This window comes from Coffea arabica, chromosome 7e (assembly GCF_036785885.1).
Source record: "Coffea arabica cultivar ET-39 chromosome 7e, Coffea Arabica ET-39 HiFi, whole genome shotgun sequence".
NCBI classification, from domain to species: domain Eukaryota; kingdom Viridiplantae; phylum Streptophyta; class Magnoliopsida; order Gentianales; family Rubiaceae; genus Coffea; species Coffea arabica.
In genome coordinates, this window is record NC_092323.1 from 45333586 (window position 1) to 45351642 (window position 18057).

Sequence of the window (18057 nt, forward strand, 5' to 3'; positions counted from 1 at the left end):
AATATGTGATTTGTTTAAAGAGCTTTACAGGCATTGTGGCGGGCCCACTACTCCCTAAGGCGAACCAAAGGGTTGGCGGGTCGCCTGCCTAGCTCTCGCTAGGACTCATGCACTCTAGTAACTAATTTCACCAAATATAAATCGAAAATAAACCTTACTTCTCGAGCAAGTCACGTACTTAAATAATTCATACAATTCAACTTATACAGCCCAAAACACAATTCCAAGTACCAACGAAAACGTCAAGATTAGTATACTTAAATTCAACTTAATTTACAATTTAAAGTTCCTAATCCAGGGCACAGAAGCACCACAGGATTCACATTTTCCCAAAAACACAAAAATCATCCAAAAGATACTAACGTTTCCAAAAGTACAATTACAAAAGTGGGCATTCAAAATATAACATTTCTGTTCTAGTTCTCCAAGACTTCATGCATTTCAGAACCTATCAAGGAAAACAATTTGGAAGGGATGAGCCAATAGCTCAGTGGTGCCTCGAAACATGCAATTCACATAAGGCAATTTAACAAGTACAAATAGACAAGTAAGCACTTAACAATTTAAGAAAGCGAAATAACATGACAAGAAAAGGATACGGGGCTCTCAGGAGCCAAAGTCCACGCACTTGATCAGAAAATTTATAGTAGTTGACACTCCGTCAACTTTCACTACCTAAACTCCATGTAGACATTTTCCCTAATCTACACATCTCCTAGCAACGTCTTCCCCCTTATTTTCGGGCCCGACTCCAACACGAATATTGCAAGCACTTTTACCAAGACGGCAGAGAGGTACCTCCCACTCTAATAGAGCGTGGTACGTGCATCCGTTTGGTTTATTTAGTCGACGAGACCACGCTCCAATCGACATTGCAACACTTGTACTTGTGGCATTTCACGCAATCACATAGCATATAACATTTCATGATATCTCTAGCAAGTACTTTTAACAAGTAGTTCAACTAGCAGTTAAACACGATTCATGCAAGAGACACTCACCTCAAGTGAAGTGTCTAGAATTCCAAACTTTGATCGAGATTGTGCTCTTCACCAACTCCTAAAATCATACAAATAATTCACATAAATTTCCACTTTTGAGTTGGCGAATTTAACTCGAGTCAACTAGCATTTAATTTCACTCAAAAATCCCAAACTAGTATTAATCGTTTTCTCAAAGGATTTAAAGTGAAATCCACAAATCGAGTGAAATTAAATTTTGAGGTTTCTTTAAAACCCAAAAACTTGCTAAATTCGTCAAATATTCCAACATCCAAGTTCTAGAATCATATAAGCCATTTAACACCAATTTGGTGTCACAAGTTGAGAAAAATCACATTTAAACCATTTCGAGGAATTTTCCCCTCAAATTTTTCCCAAACATATCTTGGGAAATTCCTTTAAGAGGCAATCATATAAACCAAGTAAAACTAGTCGTTAGAATTTCTATAAAATAGAAACTCCTTAAATTTGCCAAATTCCACGACCAACTTAGTCCAATGATTTTCATGAAGGCAAAAACTTGAGTTTTTAGAAAAATTTCCAGATTTGACAAATTCCTCAAAATAGGGCATTTGGTCTAATAAAATTCAAGGTTATCAACTCAAAGTGGACCTAGTAACAACGGTTAATGCTAGAAAACATTTTCGGGACAACTTTGGTCCACATTTACCCACAATGAAATCCAAACATCAAACCATTTCTAATTTCAAACAAAAATTCTGTTTTGGTATCTTCTTGAAGAATAAGATTTTGGTCCACTTTTTGGATGTAACCTCTACTAGATTTTTGTCCCAAATTGAGCTATACAAACCCCTTAATTAATACACAAATCATTTGAGCTCAAGTTATCGTGAAAACAGTTCACAATTATCATTCAAAGCTGGAAAAATTTCAGGTGCATTCGGTAGCAAGTAGTCCATTTCCCCTTCAATTTATCCAAAATTTTTCAACTACCCAAAAGCTACATTTTCACCCAAATAATACTACCCATATAGGTTAACATGTGTACAGCCCAAGTAGTTCAAAAATTTGTCAAAATTGACCCCCAAAATTCGACTAAAATCTGGAAAATTTCCAGAATTTTTTGGACAGCATATACCTTCCTTTTCCTTCAATTCCTCAACATCATTTCAACTACGAAAGTGGTGCATTTTCCCTCAAATGACCACAGACATTCAGCTTAACATTTACACAATCCATGAAGCTCAATTTCTTGTCAAGAATCAGATCAAAAACTCGAACACAAACTGGGAAAATTTGGACAGTTTGGTTCAACAGCAGAGCAGTTTTCGTATTTTGGTCACATCTCATTCAATTTAACTTAGATTTGAGCATCGTTGGTACCGTTGGAAACTACACTCATAGGGATACAATTTTTCAGAAGAAATCGTTTTAAAATTCTACCCATAACTAGCTCGAAATCTGGCAACAAAACGCAGCTCATATCCTGGATTCCAGTGAACCAGTGGAGCAGGACAGGTGAATTTAAAAGACTGCCACGGTTCACTCAGGTGGAACCAGGACGTGAATTTTACACCGTTGGAAATCTGGAAGAGTCTAATTTCTAATGGCGCTAACGGCACTCAATTTTGATGTCGGAGGGCAGAGTTATGATCGAAACAAAATGGCTGCCTGAGCCATACGGGAAAAATTTCCAGATTTTGCTGGTTTTGGAATTCATCACCTTTGGTCAACCAAACCTCAATATCTTTCAATGAAACTTTACACACAACTCCAACAACACATAAACATCAAATACAAGCCGTTAAAACCTCAGAATTTCGCATGAAAAAGGTCAGTCTTGGCAGGGGCAGAATCGGAACTTTTTGCTTCAAGAGCTCAATGAAGTTTCTAGCAATAATGCACCTTTAATCTACTTCCTTAAGCACTAATTCAACAATAAAACCATCATCAAACATCATCACAGCCATCAACTCAAAGTGGGAGTTCATAGAGCCCACATTTAACAATTTCCAACAATAATAAGCTACCCATAAGCATAATCAAGCTCTTAAGTGTGAGTTGGCCTTCATTGAACAATAATTGAAGAGTGGATCATGGTTACCTTACTTGTGTGCTAAAAGGTCAGATTTTGGTGTCCCAAAAGCCCCAAGAAAATCTGTGAATGTGCAGCTCCTTCTTTGTCCAAGTGATTGTCCAAGTTGTCTTGAGCTTGTGTGGTGAATTTGGTGTGAATTGGAGCAAGAAAATGGTGGAGGAAAAATTGTGAAATTTGGAGTGTGAGAGAGAGTAGAGACCGGCGGTTATGGTGAGGGGAAAGGGAGGGAAAAATCTGAAATGGAAAGCTTCCTTGAGAAGCTTGAGTGTGGTACAACTTTTGTGTTCCCAAGTCAACCGTGAACAGTGTATCGCGCGCGCGTTTCGCGCCCGTTTCCTCTGAGGTTTGTTTTAACTGTGCACTAAACCTCTAATGCACATATATTCATGTAATTATCATTCACTCTTAATGACCTCAAAATAAGGTTCTAAAGTCCTTCAAATAAATCACGCGCGTAATACGCGTATTTCCCACTTATGCGCGATAAGGTGAAATTTTTTTTTTTTTTGAGAAATTCTTATAACGATGGCATTTCTAACTAATACATGGATATTTAGGCATAAAAATACCTATTTTAAGACTAGGGTATAAATCTCCCATTATTCGGGCTCATGAACTCTCAAATCAGTTACTATTCCTGAGCCTACGGGCACTATTCACACTTAACAACTTTCAAGACTTGAATCGCGAACTAATTGCCTTAAAATTACTCATGAGCTATAATGCTATAGAATTGGGTCCAATAGGGCTAGAAAATAATATTCAAAATAATTGAACAATTAACTAATTAAATAACCTCAGAATGGGAATTTAAAAGAAATAAATTGCGAGTCCTCACATTCCTCATCTAACATTTCTCCAACTTAATTATACCTTTTTATAGCCTCTACATATACTACATTTCAACTTAGGACTAATTCGCGCGTCAGTGCGCGAAAATTCAACTTAGGGCTTTGCCGAACGCGAACCGTCAATTAAATCTTAAAAATTCAAATAAATTGAAATGTAACATTTGAATGATTGAAAACAATATTATTTAAATATAAATACATATTATTGGATAATTTTAATATTTTCAATAATATTTTGATTTAATTTTCCAGAGGATAATGAAATTTTTGAGGTCCTCACAGGCATGATGATTGGGCTTCAGTTTTGGAAGCTGCGTTTAGGACTGGAAGAGGCTATCCAATCTTGGGGTTGATTGTCAATAGAATGAGGCTGGAGGTGTTAGAAGAAAGGTATTACTTTCCCAGTCCGCCATCTTCTAGTGACTTGGTTGGCGAAACTGATTAAAGAGTTGGAGTTTGCGAAGATGTGTTTGTTAGTTTGCATATTGTTGGTTTTTGGCGTATGTTTTTTAGCGATTAAGATGTGTTTGTCAGTTTGTGAAGGATATGATAATCTTGTATTTGCTACATAAAGTAGCATCATATGTATTTGTATCTGTTGTATAAAGTACTAAAGTTATTATTTGTATGAGTGTGTTACGATGGTATGCAATGAAAATTTGTAAAAAATTTAAAATATGGGATGTATTAGTTTTCGATTGGGGAAAATTCATGGGAATGTAGGCTGCAGTTTTTGCCAAGAATATAATGCTTTTAGCAAAGAAGATCAGAAGTTACAAAAGCAATGAAGTGAGAAACAAAACTTGTGAACTGAACGTGTTTACAGATTTGTATCTTTAAACTCATGAATGTGTTTAAAAATTTAAATGTGGATTAAATGCGTAATAAAATGAAGGATATTTATGCGATATGTTCATATGTTCCATGCCATGTATAAGATTTGGAACCAGTGAATGATGAATAATTGTAGGAGATTCGAGTAGATATGATAAACTTGATAGAGGCGTGTGTTTGAAGATAATACAGAGTAGGAAGTTTTTTATGAATGTTGGGACAATGTAATGGGAGAAGTTCATGTTTGGGAGGTTGACATGTGTTTTTACGATTGATTGCTTTTGTTTTGGTTTGTAGAAAGAGTAGGGAATTCACGTGTGTATAGTGTTTTTTTGTCTGGTATATATCTCTTTGTTATTATTGTTTGGTTCACATGTGTATAGTATCATTTTGTTTTTTGTATTTGTTTGTTTTTGGTTTATGATGTACTTGTTGTGTATAAATTCCTTAGTTCTGTGATTTCATCATTTAGTTGGTATATTGTGATTGATGTTTCTAGTTTTTTGTCAGTTTAACATGAATTACACTCACAATCGTATTGGAGTATTGCGTGATTTGCATCCAGATGTTGAGGTTATGCTAAATCGGTTATCACTAATTGGTGGGCGGGGAAATTTGGCTGGGCATACTGAAGATAATGGAATGTTGAGTGGTGCAGATCGGCTTTTAGCAAATAATATTCTACTTAGGAATGAGATATATGACTTGTTCAAATCTTTTTATCGACATCTGGAGAAGGCTTGTGTGCTGGAAAGTACATTAGGAAATATTGGAGAACTGCCATTTCTATAGATTATTGCTGGTCGTATGGAAGTAGAAATTGAAGAACAGGGAAAAGTAACTCAAAGTGCTATGGGTGGATTTTCTGATGCGGCTGGCAGAAATTTGTAGGGGATAGCTATGGATGTTTCCATGAGTTTTTATAATTTGTAGTATGGAATTGTTTGCTGTTGTACTCTAGTGTATTGTATGTGTAAGTTCGTGCTTAGATATTGTGTTTAGCAACTTCAGTTGCATGAAATTTGTACTTGGTGTAGCTGTTTTTGTATTTGGTCAGTTGTTAATCAGTTTCATTGTAGTGTGGTGTGTGGCTTTTTTGGGAATGAAGGTGGTATGAATAAATGATTGTAAACTTCGAATCAGTTTTGAATGGTAGCAGAAAGCAAAACAGAGGCAATGAAGGGAGATTAGTTGCTATGGTGCAAGTTTTGGTTATGCGATTGGTTCTCAATAACTATAAATGAAATTTTGGTACGTTTGGACTTTGAAAAAGCTCACGTAACTATGCTTAAGTAAGAATGCAGGGAAAGTTGATGAACTGTACAAAACCTCCTGAAATATTTGCAAATCACAAACTGTACTAAAGCTTGACGAACCAAAAGTTAAGGGATAGAAAGTTGAGTAGCCAAGTTCTAGGGATCAAAAGTTGTACATGAAACTGTGGTACGTTTCCACTTTTAAAAAGCTCAGCTAACTATCCTTAAGCAAAAGTGCAGGGAAAGTTGAGAACTATACAAAAGCTGCTAAAATATTTGGAGACCACAAAATACAGGAAAGCTTCAGCAATCAAAAGTTAAGGTAGCAGAGCTTCAAAAATATGTAATAGCAAAAACAAGTATATGGCATTTTCAATCTTCCTTTTGATACTTGTCGCTGCGTTGATTTTTAGTTGGGCTCTCAGTGATCTTAAGGGTAGAGAGGCAACTGGAATTCACATTTGTGTCTTTTGGAGTAGTATTGACCACATTTTCATCAGTACTGGTGGAAGGAAGTTCTAGATTTGGTTTTGAATAGGCAATGGTCGAAGGAACTTCTGATATAACCTCTGCTAGGAGGGTTTTGTGCAGAATAATGGCAGAGTATTTTTCAGTACTGCCAGATGCATGGCTGTTTACCATTTTCTTCACAAAGCATGTTATCAGAGTGTTGTTAATGGCCTCTTCAATAGCTTCATAGTTCAGTTCATGCTGTGCAATTAAAATCAACAGCTTGACATCAAATACACTATACTTACCTGTTAATCACAGTATTCTATATGCATATGGAAATTGTATTTCTTACCTTGTTTTCTAACTCTTGCATCTGCGAAAGTGAGTAACTGAAAAACATCGTTATCATAAAGATCAAGCGTTAAAACTCCAGAATAATCAGCAAGTTCCATAGTTAATCGACACCTTGCAGCTATGTTGACATGTTTGTTGCATGAGGTGCAAACAATCTTCCAGATAGGCTTTGCTCTGAATGATTTATGGCATTGTGGACAAGCATTATACCATAATCGCTGGCTTTTGTCTAGCAATCTTGGAGTACCACACAACCAATAAGCTTTTTTCTGTATTGAATTATAGTTAGAAATCTGAAAATATTATTGGCAATAAATGATGAGATGTAGAATTGACCGTAGGAAATACAAGGAAGTCTTGAATAGTGGTCAGCTCGTCATCCCTTGGCTGTGGTAGAAGCTTAACTCGGTTGTGGTATGCTTTTTCTGCTATTAGTTTTTTGATTTCTGCTTCATTCTCAACAGCCCTTGTGAGTGAAGAGAGAAGTTTTATTTGTAAGGTTTACAATATATATTTAATACAAAATATTTTGGAATGATATTTTCTAAGAAGGATTGTCACCAGTGTTTCAGATCAACAACTTGTTGTATTGGAGGATTAAGGAGAATGCTTGATCCAAATTTCGTTGATAGGTTCAGTGCTGCAATATTTACGCCCCATAATGTACATAGTATTATCAGTATGTTCTACGTCAGAAAATATGTGAAGGATAATGAATTTCTTATGTGCTCACTGTGATATGATGATACTTTAATCCGAAGTGCAACAATCAGCGGCATTGTGTCAATCATATTTGCAAGTGTTTGGCCTTCATCTATTTCATGCTCGCCCCAAAGTGTCAGAATGACTGGCATCATGTTGCAGTGTGTTTGATTGATAGGTGAAACATTTGTTAGAACAGAGTATTTGTATCAATATGTGGTGGTTCAGAACTCATATAGAATAAATGGATAGTTTTACATACCTTTTATCTATAAGTACCACTTCTCTAGTAGCTATAATGGCCCTTTCTATCCGAGGATGGACTTCAGCGACAATGCCTAGGACATCTGATTTTGAATTCTGCTGAGTCATAACTCTAATGAAAATTAAAGGTAGTACCAAGTTAGCAGTCAGATTTCTTAGTTACCTATATCTGTGTTATCATCCATATGTTGGTGGAATCTTCTAAAGGCCGAGAATGTGAACACAGCTGGAATCTGAGGTGGCTCGACTTCATCTACTGCTTGAACAACAGTAGAATTGTCTATGTACCATGTACACTGATTTGGATGAGTGGAATACTCTGATGGTGTGTACTCAACTCTAGCGTTGCAGAGAATGTATCGTTTGTAGAGTTGGAAATGATTTCGGAAAAAGTTTATGTCTGATTTATAAATCATTGCTTCAACCGTTGTCCCCTGAGAACAATCATGATTGTCTTGATGTCAATGTGAAAATTGAGTAATAAAGGACATGAGCTGGAATTGAGAATTTGGATTACCTGCTGATCAATTAATATCATCTTCCGATATCGATTTCCTGCCTTTGAGAGTAATGGCTTTTGCTTGTTTAGAACCTGAACCATAGTTGTCCAGTTTTGTATTCCAGGAATTATTTCAGCAAATGAGAGGATTTTTTTTTCCTCCTGCAACTCATAATAAGAATAGGTAAGTACTGAATGAAGGGGAAAAGAGTCATAAAATCATGAATATAGATAAATAACTGATATGCACACGGTTAGGGGAGTTATTGATAAGCTAAATCTAGTACTTCTGTATATACTATATTTTCAGTAATTGAGTCTTCTTGGTCATCAAATATGGATGGTTTAATCAGAATTTTAATAGAACTACTATTCTTTGCTCTTGACATTGCTACGTATAGCTGTCCATGGGAAAAAACCGGCTCACACAAATGTATGCCAACAAAATCAAGTGTTTGCCCCTGAGCTTTGTTTATTGTCATTGCAAAACAGGGTCGAACAGGAAACTAAATTCGTTCGAATGATACTGGTGAGTCTGAATTATTCTCTGCTCTGAAACAAATTCTTTGAATGAAGACCTCTTTTCCAGCAAATTCTCCACATGTTATGACTGCATGTATAATATTGGAGCTCAAGGATTTGCATATCAGTCTGGTGCCGTTACATAATCCCTGAGGTGGATCAATGTTTCTCCGTAACATGACAGGGCAGTATGGTTTCAGAAGCAGCTTATGAGGGGGAAAACCATTTGGGGTCAAACTGTTTAGCAAATCTTCCATGATTGTCTGCTCAGAGCTATCTATACACTTGTTTCGGCTGATATATTCTTGCAGTTGTCCTTCTAAGTGTACAATGAGCCTTTGATTAATTTCATCGACAAAGTCATTTTTTGTTGTCAGAATAGCATGATTAATTGCAGAGAAATTGTCCTAGGAAAAAGCATTCAAATCTGGGAACACTGTTCGGATCAATGTGTTCATTGATTCTTCCTCATTGGTATATCTTATCAGCATTGATACAGGTATCTGGTTAGAATTCTTGGAGATAAGTGGCTCTGTTCCATTTCCGATGCGGAGTAGATATTCAGTAAACTATGCATCATATCTTACTCTTATATTTTGAGTGAGATGTAACTTATGTAACTGTGGCCATATATATGAGTTCACTATGCTTGCATCAATAAATTCAGATTTTGATCCCTTTGTTACTATTGGCAAGACTTGACGAAAATCGCCTCCAAAAACAATAACCTTTGATCCAAACAAATTGTTGCAGTCCATTATGTCCCTCAGAACTTTGTCAACACTCTCAATTGAAGTCTTATGTGTCATTGGAGCTTCATCCCAGATTATCAGAATTGCAGACTGGAGAAGTTTTGCTAATGAGCTTTGTTTACTAATTCTGCATTGCTTATCTCGTGTTCCACCAATTGGTATCTTGAATCTTGAGTAAGCTGTCCTTCCACCTGGGAGAATCGACGCCGCAACTCCACAAGATGCTGTAGCAAGAGCTATGTATCCTTTTGACCTGATTTCTGCTAGTAGTGCTTGATAAAGGAATGTTTTTCCCGTTCCACCTAGTCCATCGATGAAGAAGGCCCTTTTTTTCTCAACAAATACTGCATTCATGATAATATCAAAACTTTTTTCTGATCAGCATTTAATTGCTCAATTGCTAATAGGTCGTGCTCTGGTACACAGATTCTTGTTTCAGCTATTGTATCATGAGTGTTCTTGTTCAAGTTATCAAAATTCATGATATTTGGAACTAAAGCATACTGATTGATGTCTTTTCCCATTGATTGTAGGAACTCATTTATCTGGTATAGTACCTAGAAGCGGATTTGATCAACCGATATTTGTGGAGTTCTGCTGATATCTTCAAATAATGGCTCTTCAAATTGTTCCCAAATATATCTGGCATTTGAAGGAGGAAAATGAACAAGTAGTGTGGCAAATAATCTTCTCAAACTATATGGCATGTGATACATAATTGCTTCTTCAAGGCACTGTTGTTGTGACTTATCAGACTCAAAGTAAACCCTAAGAATTGCTGCCTCACGAAAAGTACGTACATATGCTCCATTTATTGTTCTTAAGTCATCGAATGAAGTTGGACTTTTGACATGTGTGAGGAGCAATCTAAGAAAGTAGCGTTCTCCTTCCATTGGGCTGGCTGTCACTATCCTACCTATACAATCTTTCTGTTTTCTTGGCTCCCATTTTCTCCTTCCTGGATACCAAACAAAGTGCTCAGGGAACTGTCTGTAAGTGCATTTGAGGTTCTGAGCTAGAGAATCAGTAGAATTCATGTAGAAAAATTCTGTCAACATGGTTCTCTTAGCAAATCTATTTCTTACTATATCACGTAGGTCTTGGTCTTCTCTGAAATTCAATGGTTGACAATTTTCTAAGTGAAGTTGTAAGTGAATAACTGCAGGATGTATTTGAAATAGCAGGAATCTGTATATTCTCCATATACCTTCCATAGCACATACCCACCTAGCTGACTGATAGTCTTTGATTTCATCGATTGCAGAGACATGACCATTAGAATTTGGGCCATTAGAATTCTGTGAATTGAGTTGAAAATGAATCTTGTCATGACCTTTGTAGATGTACTTGTCTATGTACTTCACTGCCTTGACTGTAGAGCAGATTTCAACGTTCAGATGGCAGTTGAATTTTCCAAGAAGGTAAGGACTGTATGGAACAACCCATCTGTTATCAACCTCATGTCCACGGACCATCATTTTGTATCCATTGTTTCTTCTTTGATAAGTGGGGTATGTATTATCTCCATGAAAAGTTTTATCGGCAAATGGCTTTGGATAATTGTTCCTGCATTTTCTCTGATGTCCTCCTTGCATACAAACATTGGTTGGATTTCTTTTTCCACAGGGGCTATGAATCATGTGTTTACGAACCATGTTGAAAAGATATGGATTTTTGCTTTGATCTGGAATCTCTACACTAACTATCTTGTCATAAGAATCTATGGAGTAAAGTTTTGAACATGGCTTTAAAATTATGAGGAAATGAGCATGAGGTAGACCGCGTTTCTGGAACTCTATGACATAGGTGTAAGCAGCAACAGATCCAAATATTTCTTTCTTGAATAACTCCTGTTTTAAAACATCAAGTTTTGCGTGGAAGATTCGACTGAGCAAGTCTGGCCTGTTATGTGCTTCATCTGTTGGAAGCATGAGATTCTTTATTTCTGGCCACGAAGGATTGCAAGTCATTGTAATGAATAAATCCGGTTTGCCAAATTTTTGCACCAAAGCCATAGCATCAACATATCTGCTTTTCATGTCACAAGGGCCTCCTATGAATGAAGCTGGAAGCACCACTCGCTGGCTTATTTTTGAAGCTTGGCATTGACCTGTTATAACGCTATCCATTACGCCTTGTAGCTGCTCTCTTCTTATAAATTCCTGTTTGCTCTTATAGTAATCCAATCTTTGGCTTTCAATTTTGATGTACATATCCACAACATATTGTTGAAGTAATCTGCCAGTGTTAAGTATGTTTGGAGAATATTTGTCTCTCATCTGCAATTTATAAGCATAATATTCTCGCATTGACACAAATTCACCGTTGTTTTCAGGATCATTAGAGACTGAAAGTTACAAAAATAAGGTATCAGTTACTGGTTTCAGCATATGAAGCTGCATGCATTCATAAGATATAGGATGATCTGAGGTTGATGGAAAATAATGGAAGTACTATGTTCTGGAAACAAGTAATTGGACACCAGTAATTATATAAGTAACATCTGAGCAATGTATATAAGTAATGTACAAGTCATTTGCATATAGATAATGTGTTAGCCATTCCTGTTAGGAATACCTTGTTCTTCAGCAGATATCATGTCTTCAGCAGATTTGTAATTGGTCAGAATAGCAGTAGATTTGTTCCTCTGAATACATCTTTTTCTCTTTTTGGGATTTTCTCTGACCAATCTTCTGATCCCAGGATGCCAGCCTGTTTCACCAAGTGCAAATAATAGTGGATACTGCAGAGGATCGTAACACCCATAATAGTACTGCACGAGGTGATCCCTTCCTTCTTTTGTATAAATTTTGATGTGTCTGGCATAACTTGTTCTTGAATTTTCTATTTCTGTCCAAAGAGCTGCAACTTGAGAAGCTGTTGGGTGATTGAATACTCGTTGATCATTTTGTGAATGTGATTTCAAGACTATCTGATATGAATCTAAATTTGGAACGTTTCTTAGACTGCGGAGAAAACATGCGTATGGATTAGACTTCATGACTTCCATGACCTTCATTACTATAGTCTCTGTTAATCTTTCTAAAACTACCATTCTGTTTTCGAGCTCATGGTCTGTATCATGAAAATACAGTTGTAGATATAATCCAGATCCTCCATGTGGAATAAGGTCTTTGATAAAGTGATAGGTTTGTCCCTGAACTTTGAAGGTATAAATGCCATTTGTTCTCTTGCAGAGCGATTTATCATAGTGTACACCAAAAGAGGTAAAGGCAAACATATTATTATATGTTCTGACATATGTGCGGAAGGATAAAGTTTCATCAGAGTGACCAGTGAACAATTCCACAAGAATATCTGGCAATTTATTTTCATGTAGAACTACTTGTCCGTCAGAGCAACAGAAATTAGGTGTCTCAGAGTGCAGTTTTATTGCTCCACAATATTGACAATCAGTTTTTGGAGGTAATCTATCTGCCTGATCATTAATAAATTGGAGTGCATGAACTCCATCAATAGGCTGGTTACCTATGGAATTACCAATTAGTTCAGGTAAACTAAAGGTTGGAAGTGAAAATAAGGAGCTAGAAGAGGAACAACCAGTGGTTTGTAACGTATATCTCTGTTTTTTTTCTTTTGTTATTAATAGTTTTCAATTGTTTTGCTGATGAATGGCTTTTGCTGAATGATTCATGTATATATAATTAGAAGCAGAAGCCATAACCTTTATGTACGTAGTGGTACCAATATGATCAAGCTATTTGCATGAACAGAAGTGGTTTGAGGTTATATAATGCAAGTATTACTTAGACATGTGAGGCTGATGTTATCAACTAGTCAGAGAACGTGATATTGGAGGTTTGAAAGCTTGAGAAATACTGAAGCATTTTGATCAACATCAGAAGCAATTAAAGAGTTTAATATATTTTAATGAGATGATTATTTGATGAATTGTTTATCTCAAATTAGTTTACAAATAGTTTACTGAAATATGAGATTGAAATAGACTGTATGAGGATGGAAGAAGAAGATTTAAAATGGTTGGGATTTCTGCTTATGATCTGATAAAACAACCATGGTCAGAAATAAGAAATTTGTAGGTACACAACAAAATTGAGAATAAAATGACAATCTTATGACAATTGTCAAGTAGTTGATATGCTAATTTGAGTTCTTCTATACACAAGGTAATATATTCACATCAAAGCTAGTAACCTGCACTTCTCCTTGTTCTAGTAGAACGATTATGAGGAACTTCATACACCTCGTATGTTGGGTGGATAGCTGACAAATCTATTGAAGACAAAGTTCATGAAATTGTTAGACACAATCGCATCAGGAGTTTTTTGAAAAAGTTGAAAGAAGATTTATGACCTGACGTTTGTTCAGCTATTTCTGTCAAGAATTTGTAGCAGTTCATACATATGAATGATTTATCTGAGAAGCAAAGAAGAATACTAATATAGCTGATGATCATGATATTGATGGTTATATATAATGAACAACAATCAATGATCAATTTTGAAGCTTAAATCACCTGCATTGTGTATCATGTCAGTAGGTACACATGTATGTTGTGTAGCAGAGTTAGAAGTAGATCCTGCGTATAAAAATTGGAGGTAGACCATTGTATCAATAGAATAGTGTTTATAATCTGAGTAGGAGGGATATATTAAAAACAAAGTACACCATGTACCTTTCTCATAGCTTGAGAAGGAAGAAATCTGTTGCTTTAATTTTTTACCCAACTCAGCAGAAGATAGTTCACCACTATTGTTTGGAGAGGGAGAAATTCGAATACCAGATTTTGAAGCACCTATTACAGTAAATACAGTTGAGACTGGTGGCATGAATATTATAAAAAAGGAAATGGAATTGTAATAGGATAAGAAACAGTGGACAGTCTAAATGACTACAATGTAGCAGGAAACACAGATACATATACAACTAAGTTTAGGTGAATTTATTGATTCATGGTACATAGAACATAGAAATGGTACCTGTAAAGTGTTCTGTAAAATGAGAGCATGAGACATCACTGCGTGAATGAGCTGAAGGTCATGCAGAAAAATTTCCAGTTCAGTATACGTAAAGCCAGTGGTTAAAATTGTAAGAAAAGTTGGTAAAGAAGAATAAATACTACCACTAACCTTGATTACAACCAATAATTCCATGAACATTTTCATTGTGTTTGGAAGTTTGAGATGCAATGGGTCCGGTAACTTTATGATTCAAAGCTAACCATGAACGAAGTAAGGGAAATAGACAGGTTATCATGAACATACTATGGACAGACAGATTATCAGAATATAATAAGAGTTTTTGAATCACTAAGTACCATGAGAATATTGTTGAGCAGGAAGGCTACATATAACAGATGCAGAAAATGGTGATTTACAAGCCTTTTCAAATTGTTGTGGCAAGGACATGGAATGCATTTTTTCCAATTTTTTCCTCTGGTAGGCTTCTCTGTTCTTTTTCCGCTGAGCTTCTTTCTCTTCGACAGATAGAGCAGTAAATTTTTCTCTCTTTTTACGATTTCGCTTATCTCTTTTCTCACGAAATTTATCAGGATCATCCCTTAAGCATAGCTTGGAGCAGCTCATGTTTTTTTATAGGCGCACACGAAGGAAGAAACAAAGGCAGACATAGAAAAATCTAGGCGTATGCACAGATATATATTGTTTGTACATATATCCATAGATAGGTATATGTGGTGATGCGTAAGGAACAAACTATTCAGCTAAAAAGCATGGAGGGTATCAGTACAGATGGAGTGTGTAACATCCCGAATATTAGGAGGTTGTTTGTGAAGAAAATATTAAAGTGTATTTCTTTGGGTTGATTTAAAACCTTATTTTGGTTTAAAAGACTAGAAACCCTAATATTGTAGCCAAAAACCCTAGTTTACTTGTGACTAACCGGTTTTCCTAAATCTCTCATATTTTAATTGAAACCCTAATTTTAATTACTGGAATTGGAAAATTCCTCACGTTTTCTTAAAAATTTCTTTTTATTTGAAGATTATCATTTATTAAAGCCCTACTATCCAATTATCCCATGATAAGTGTAAATAAACCTAGAAAATAAGGTTTTACGCTTTGGTTTCAAGTTTGGAGTAAAATTAGGGTTTTCGCGATTTTTCGCCGGATGAATTTTCGGTACAGAGTAAGGATTAAATTTGGAGATTAAAAGTGACTTTTAAGTGAAAAATAATATGTGAGTAGTAGCAGTAAAATAAGGTTAGTGAATGGGAAGTAAAAACCCTAGTACGTGAGTTTTTAAGAAAAACGGCGCGAACCGGCGGGTCCCGCGCACTACCGTTTGAACGCACCACTGGACCACCACTTTCTTGCACCACAAGCTTATTGATATTTGAGCCAAAATATCTTCTTATATTACAGCTAAGGGGACCGAAATTTGTGGCTTATAAGTAAGGGGAAGAAAGAGAAAAATTAGTGGCTAAGAATTGTCCAAGTGTTAGCCAAATTGTGGTCTTAATTAACTCTAACCTTCTTACTCCTTATAAGACAAAAATCAGCTTCATTTCTCTTCATTTTCTGCTGCTAAGAGCCGAGAGAGAGAGAGAGTAAGAACAAGAGAGGAAAAACAAAACTCTTCTCCATTTCTTCTTCAATCCACCAACAAAGTGAGAAATCAAACAAAAGAAACCGATTAATCTTGTCTTTGAGTGGTTAGTTAGTGTTTGGTGGTGAAAGTTTGGAAAAGGAAAGCTTGGGGCTGCTTTTAGAGACTTCTAACCAAGGTAAGAGAACTCATCTCTCTAAGTTTTGCTTTTGATTTTGTTAAATTAAGTTAGTAGTTTGATTATAGTGGTGGAATCATGGATGATTAGCATGATTTAGAGGTTTTCCCCAATTTATTTGATGAACTAGGGGTTCTGATTTTCTGCTCAATGTGATGTATGATGTGTAAATGTTGCAATTAAGGTTATATAAGGTTGTTTAGTGGTGATTAGAACCAGAAATTTGAGGAAATTACACTTAGAGCTAAAAATTCCAGATTTCTGGAAAATTTCCCAAGCATTCTGTCCGAAATTGTACCTATATGTTAGAGGCCGAATTGGCCTTTTGTCAAAGAAGGAAAGTTGTAGAGAATGGCATTTTATAGGTGCCTGTAAAATTTCAGCTCAATCGGAGCAACGGAGGTCGTGAAAAGTCCAAAATACCCTTGCTGTTTTAAGAATTTCCCAGCAGTCCGTTTCTTCAGTTCAGTCCAGTTTATCACGATTTTTGATCAGGATCCATTCTGATTTAGCTCTGGGCCAAAACATAAAAGTTGTAGTGTTCTGAAGTAGCTTTAAAATGCCTCAAAGAAAACCTGATTCGGACTTGTGTACACTGAGTTAGGTCCGCTACAGCATAATGCGTTTAAACAGCCGATGAATTGGTTTCTGGTTTAGTAGTCTGAGATTTTGACTAAGTTACATTAGGAAATGGACTAAGTGACCTTCATGAATGTTGTAGCTTTGTGTCTTAGCTTCGAAACGGCATAGGTTTCGCCTTAATCCGATAAGCGTAGCCTCGGACAAGTTATTTCCGCTTGTATACGTCAAATCTGTCTTGTGCCACATTGAATTTCTGCACTTGTACTTAATGCGGTTCTTGTTGTTATGATATTGTGAGCCTATGGAACGGCTCTTGACATAAATTGCTGATATGTATGTTGTTGGGCTGTTGTTGAAGAAAAATAATGAAGCCTAAATGGCTGGAAAATTAGGTAAACACAAAGGGCATGCTGCCCAAATTTACGCTCGAGGACTATATAAATACACTTGCGACTTGGGTCGAGTTGATATGAATAGTACTTGAACCATCTAGGGTACTTGAGTCTTCTTGTTCGAGGTATATAAGTAAGGATTTGGCCGAACTTGTACCCTTGAGAAATGAAATAATGATTGCTCAAAGTACGTTTTCCCTTGTACTTTCGACTCGCATGACCATTTCAAGTATAAATGTTACAAAGTTTTATCATTTAAAAAGTGAGCGAGTATCTCACGAGTATTCTCCAAGTGAATTTCAATTTCTTGATTCTTATTGAACGAAACGTCTAAGTTTCGAACTCTAGTCATGTTTCAAAGTTCTCAAATTGAGTTTTATCGCAGATTTGGACTCCGAACTCGGAGTATAACCTGAAAGTGACCAGTAGCACTATATCTTTTGGGTGAGTGCTTTCAAATACCGAATTGAACTTGATACTTGAACTTGATACGTGACCAATCTGATTACATGTTATATACGTGAATTGTAAGGGCAAGAGTGTACTTTATCGAACTTGCCCTTACATGATATACTTGTTTATTGTTGCAATTGACTTGATATACTTGTTTATGATGCGCGCACTTCCTGGAATTCCAGAAACCCTGTGGCGAGTTACTCTAGTCGAGTCGGCAAGGGCTTGGTCGATTGGGTAACGAACCCTGGGTCTCTTGTATCGTCGAGTGGAGTGATATCTCCTCGACTAATCGGTATACTCGAGTATTACCACCCGTGTTCTTGAGGATTTTGGGCCCAGCTGGGGGTTGAACG

General features: G+C 36.3%; 1 protein-coding gene and 1 long non-coding RNA gene across 3 annotated transcripts; both read right to left on the minus strand.

The window, feature by feature from the left end:
• Positions 1 to 324: 324 nt before the first annotated feature.
• Positions 325 to 3273, minus strand: LOC113700954 (uncharacterized). Of its 2 annotated transcripts, none has more exons than XR_003450761.2 (3): positions 3072 to 3273; positions 1002 to 1059; positions 325 to 448 (listed from the first exon to the last, which is right to left on the minus strand). It is a non-coding gene; the product is annotated as an uncharacterized lncRNA (long non-coding RNA). The 2 variants fall into 2 exon arrangements; XR_003450762.2 differs by having other exon boundaries at positions 3067 to 3273.
• A 6831-nt stretch (positions 3274 to 10104) lies between these two features.
• Positions 10105 to 15114, minus strand: LOC113700896 (uncharacterized). The gene is made up of 9 exons (XM_027221323.2): positions 14847 to 15114; positions 14659 to 14745; positions 14509 to 14559; positions 14205 to 14324; positions 14046 to 14108; positions 13883 to 13945; positions 13724 to 13801; positions 12125 to 13036; positions 10105 to 11894 (listed from the first exon to the last, which is right to left on the minus strand). The coding sequence occupies exons 1-9, from the start codon at positions 15112 to 15114 to the stop codon at positions 10105 to 10107; spliced, it is 3432 nt and encodes a 1143-aa protein (XP_027077124.2).
• Between the last annotated feature and the right edge of the window lie 2943 nt (positions 15115 to 18057).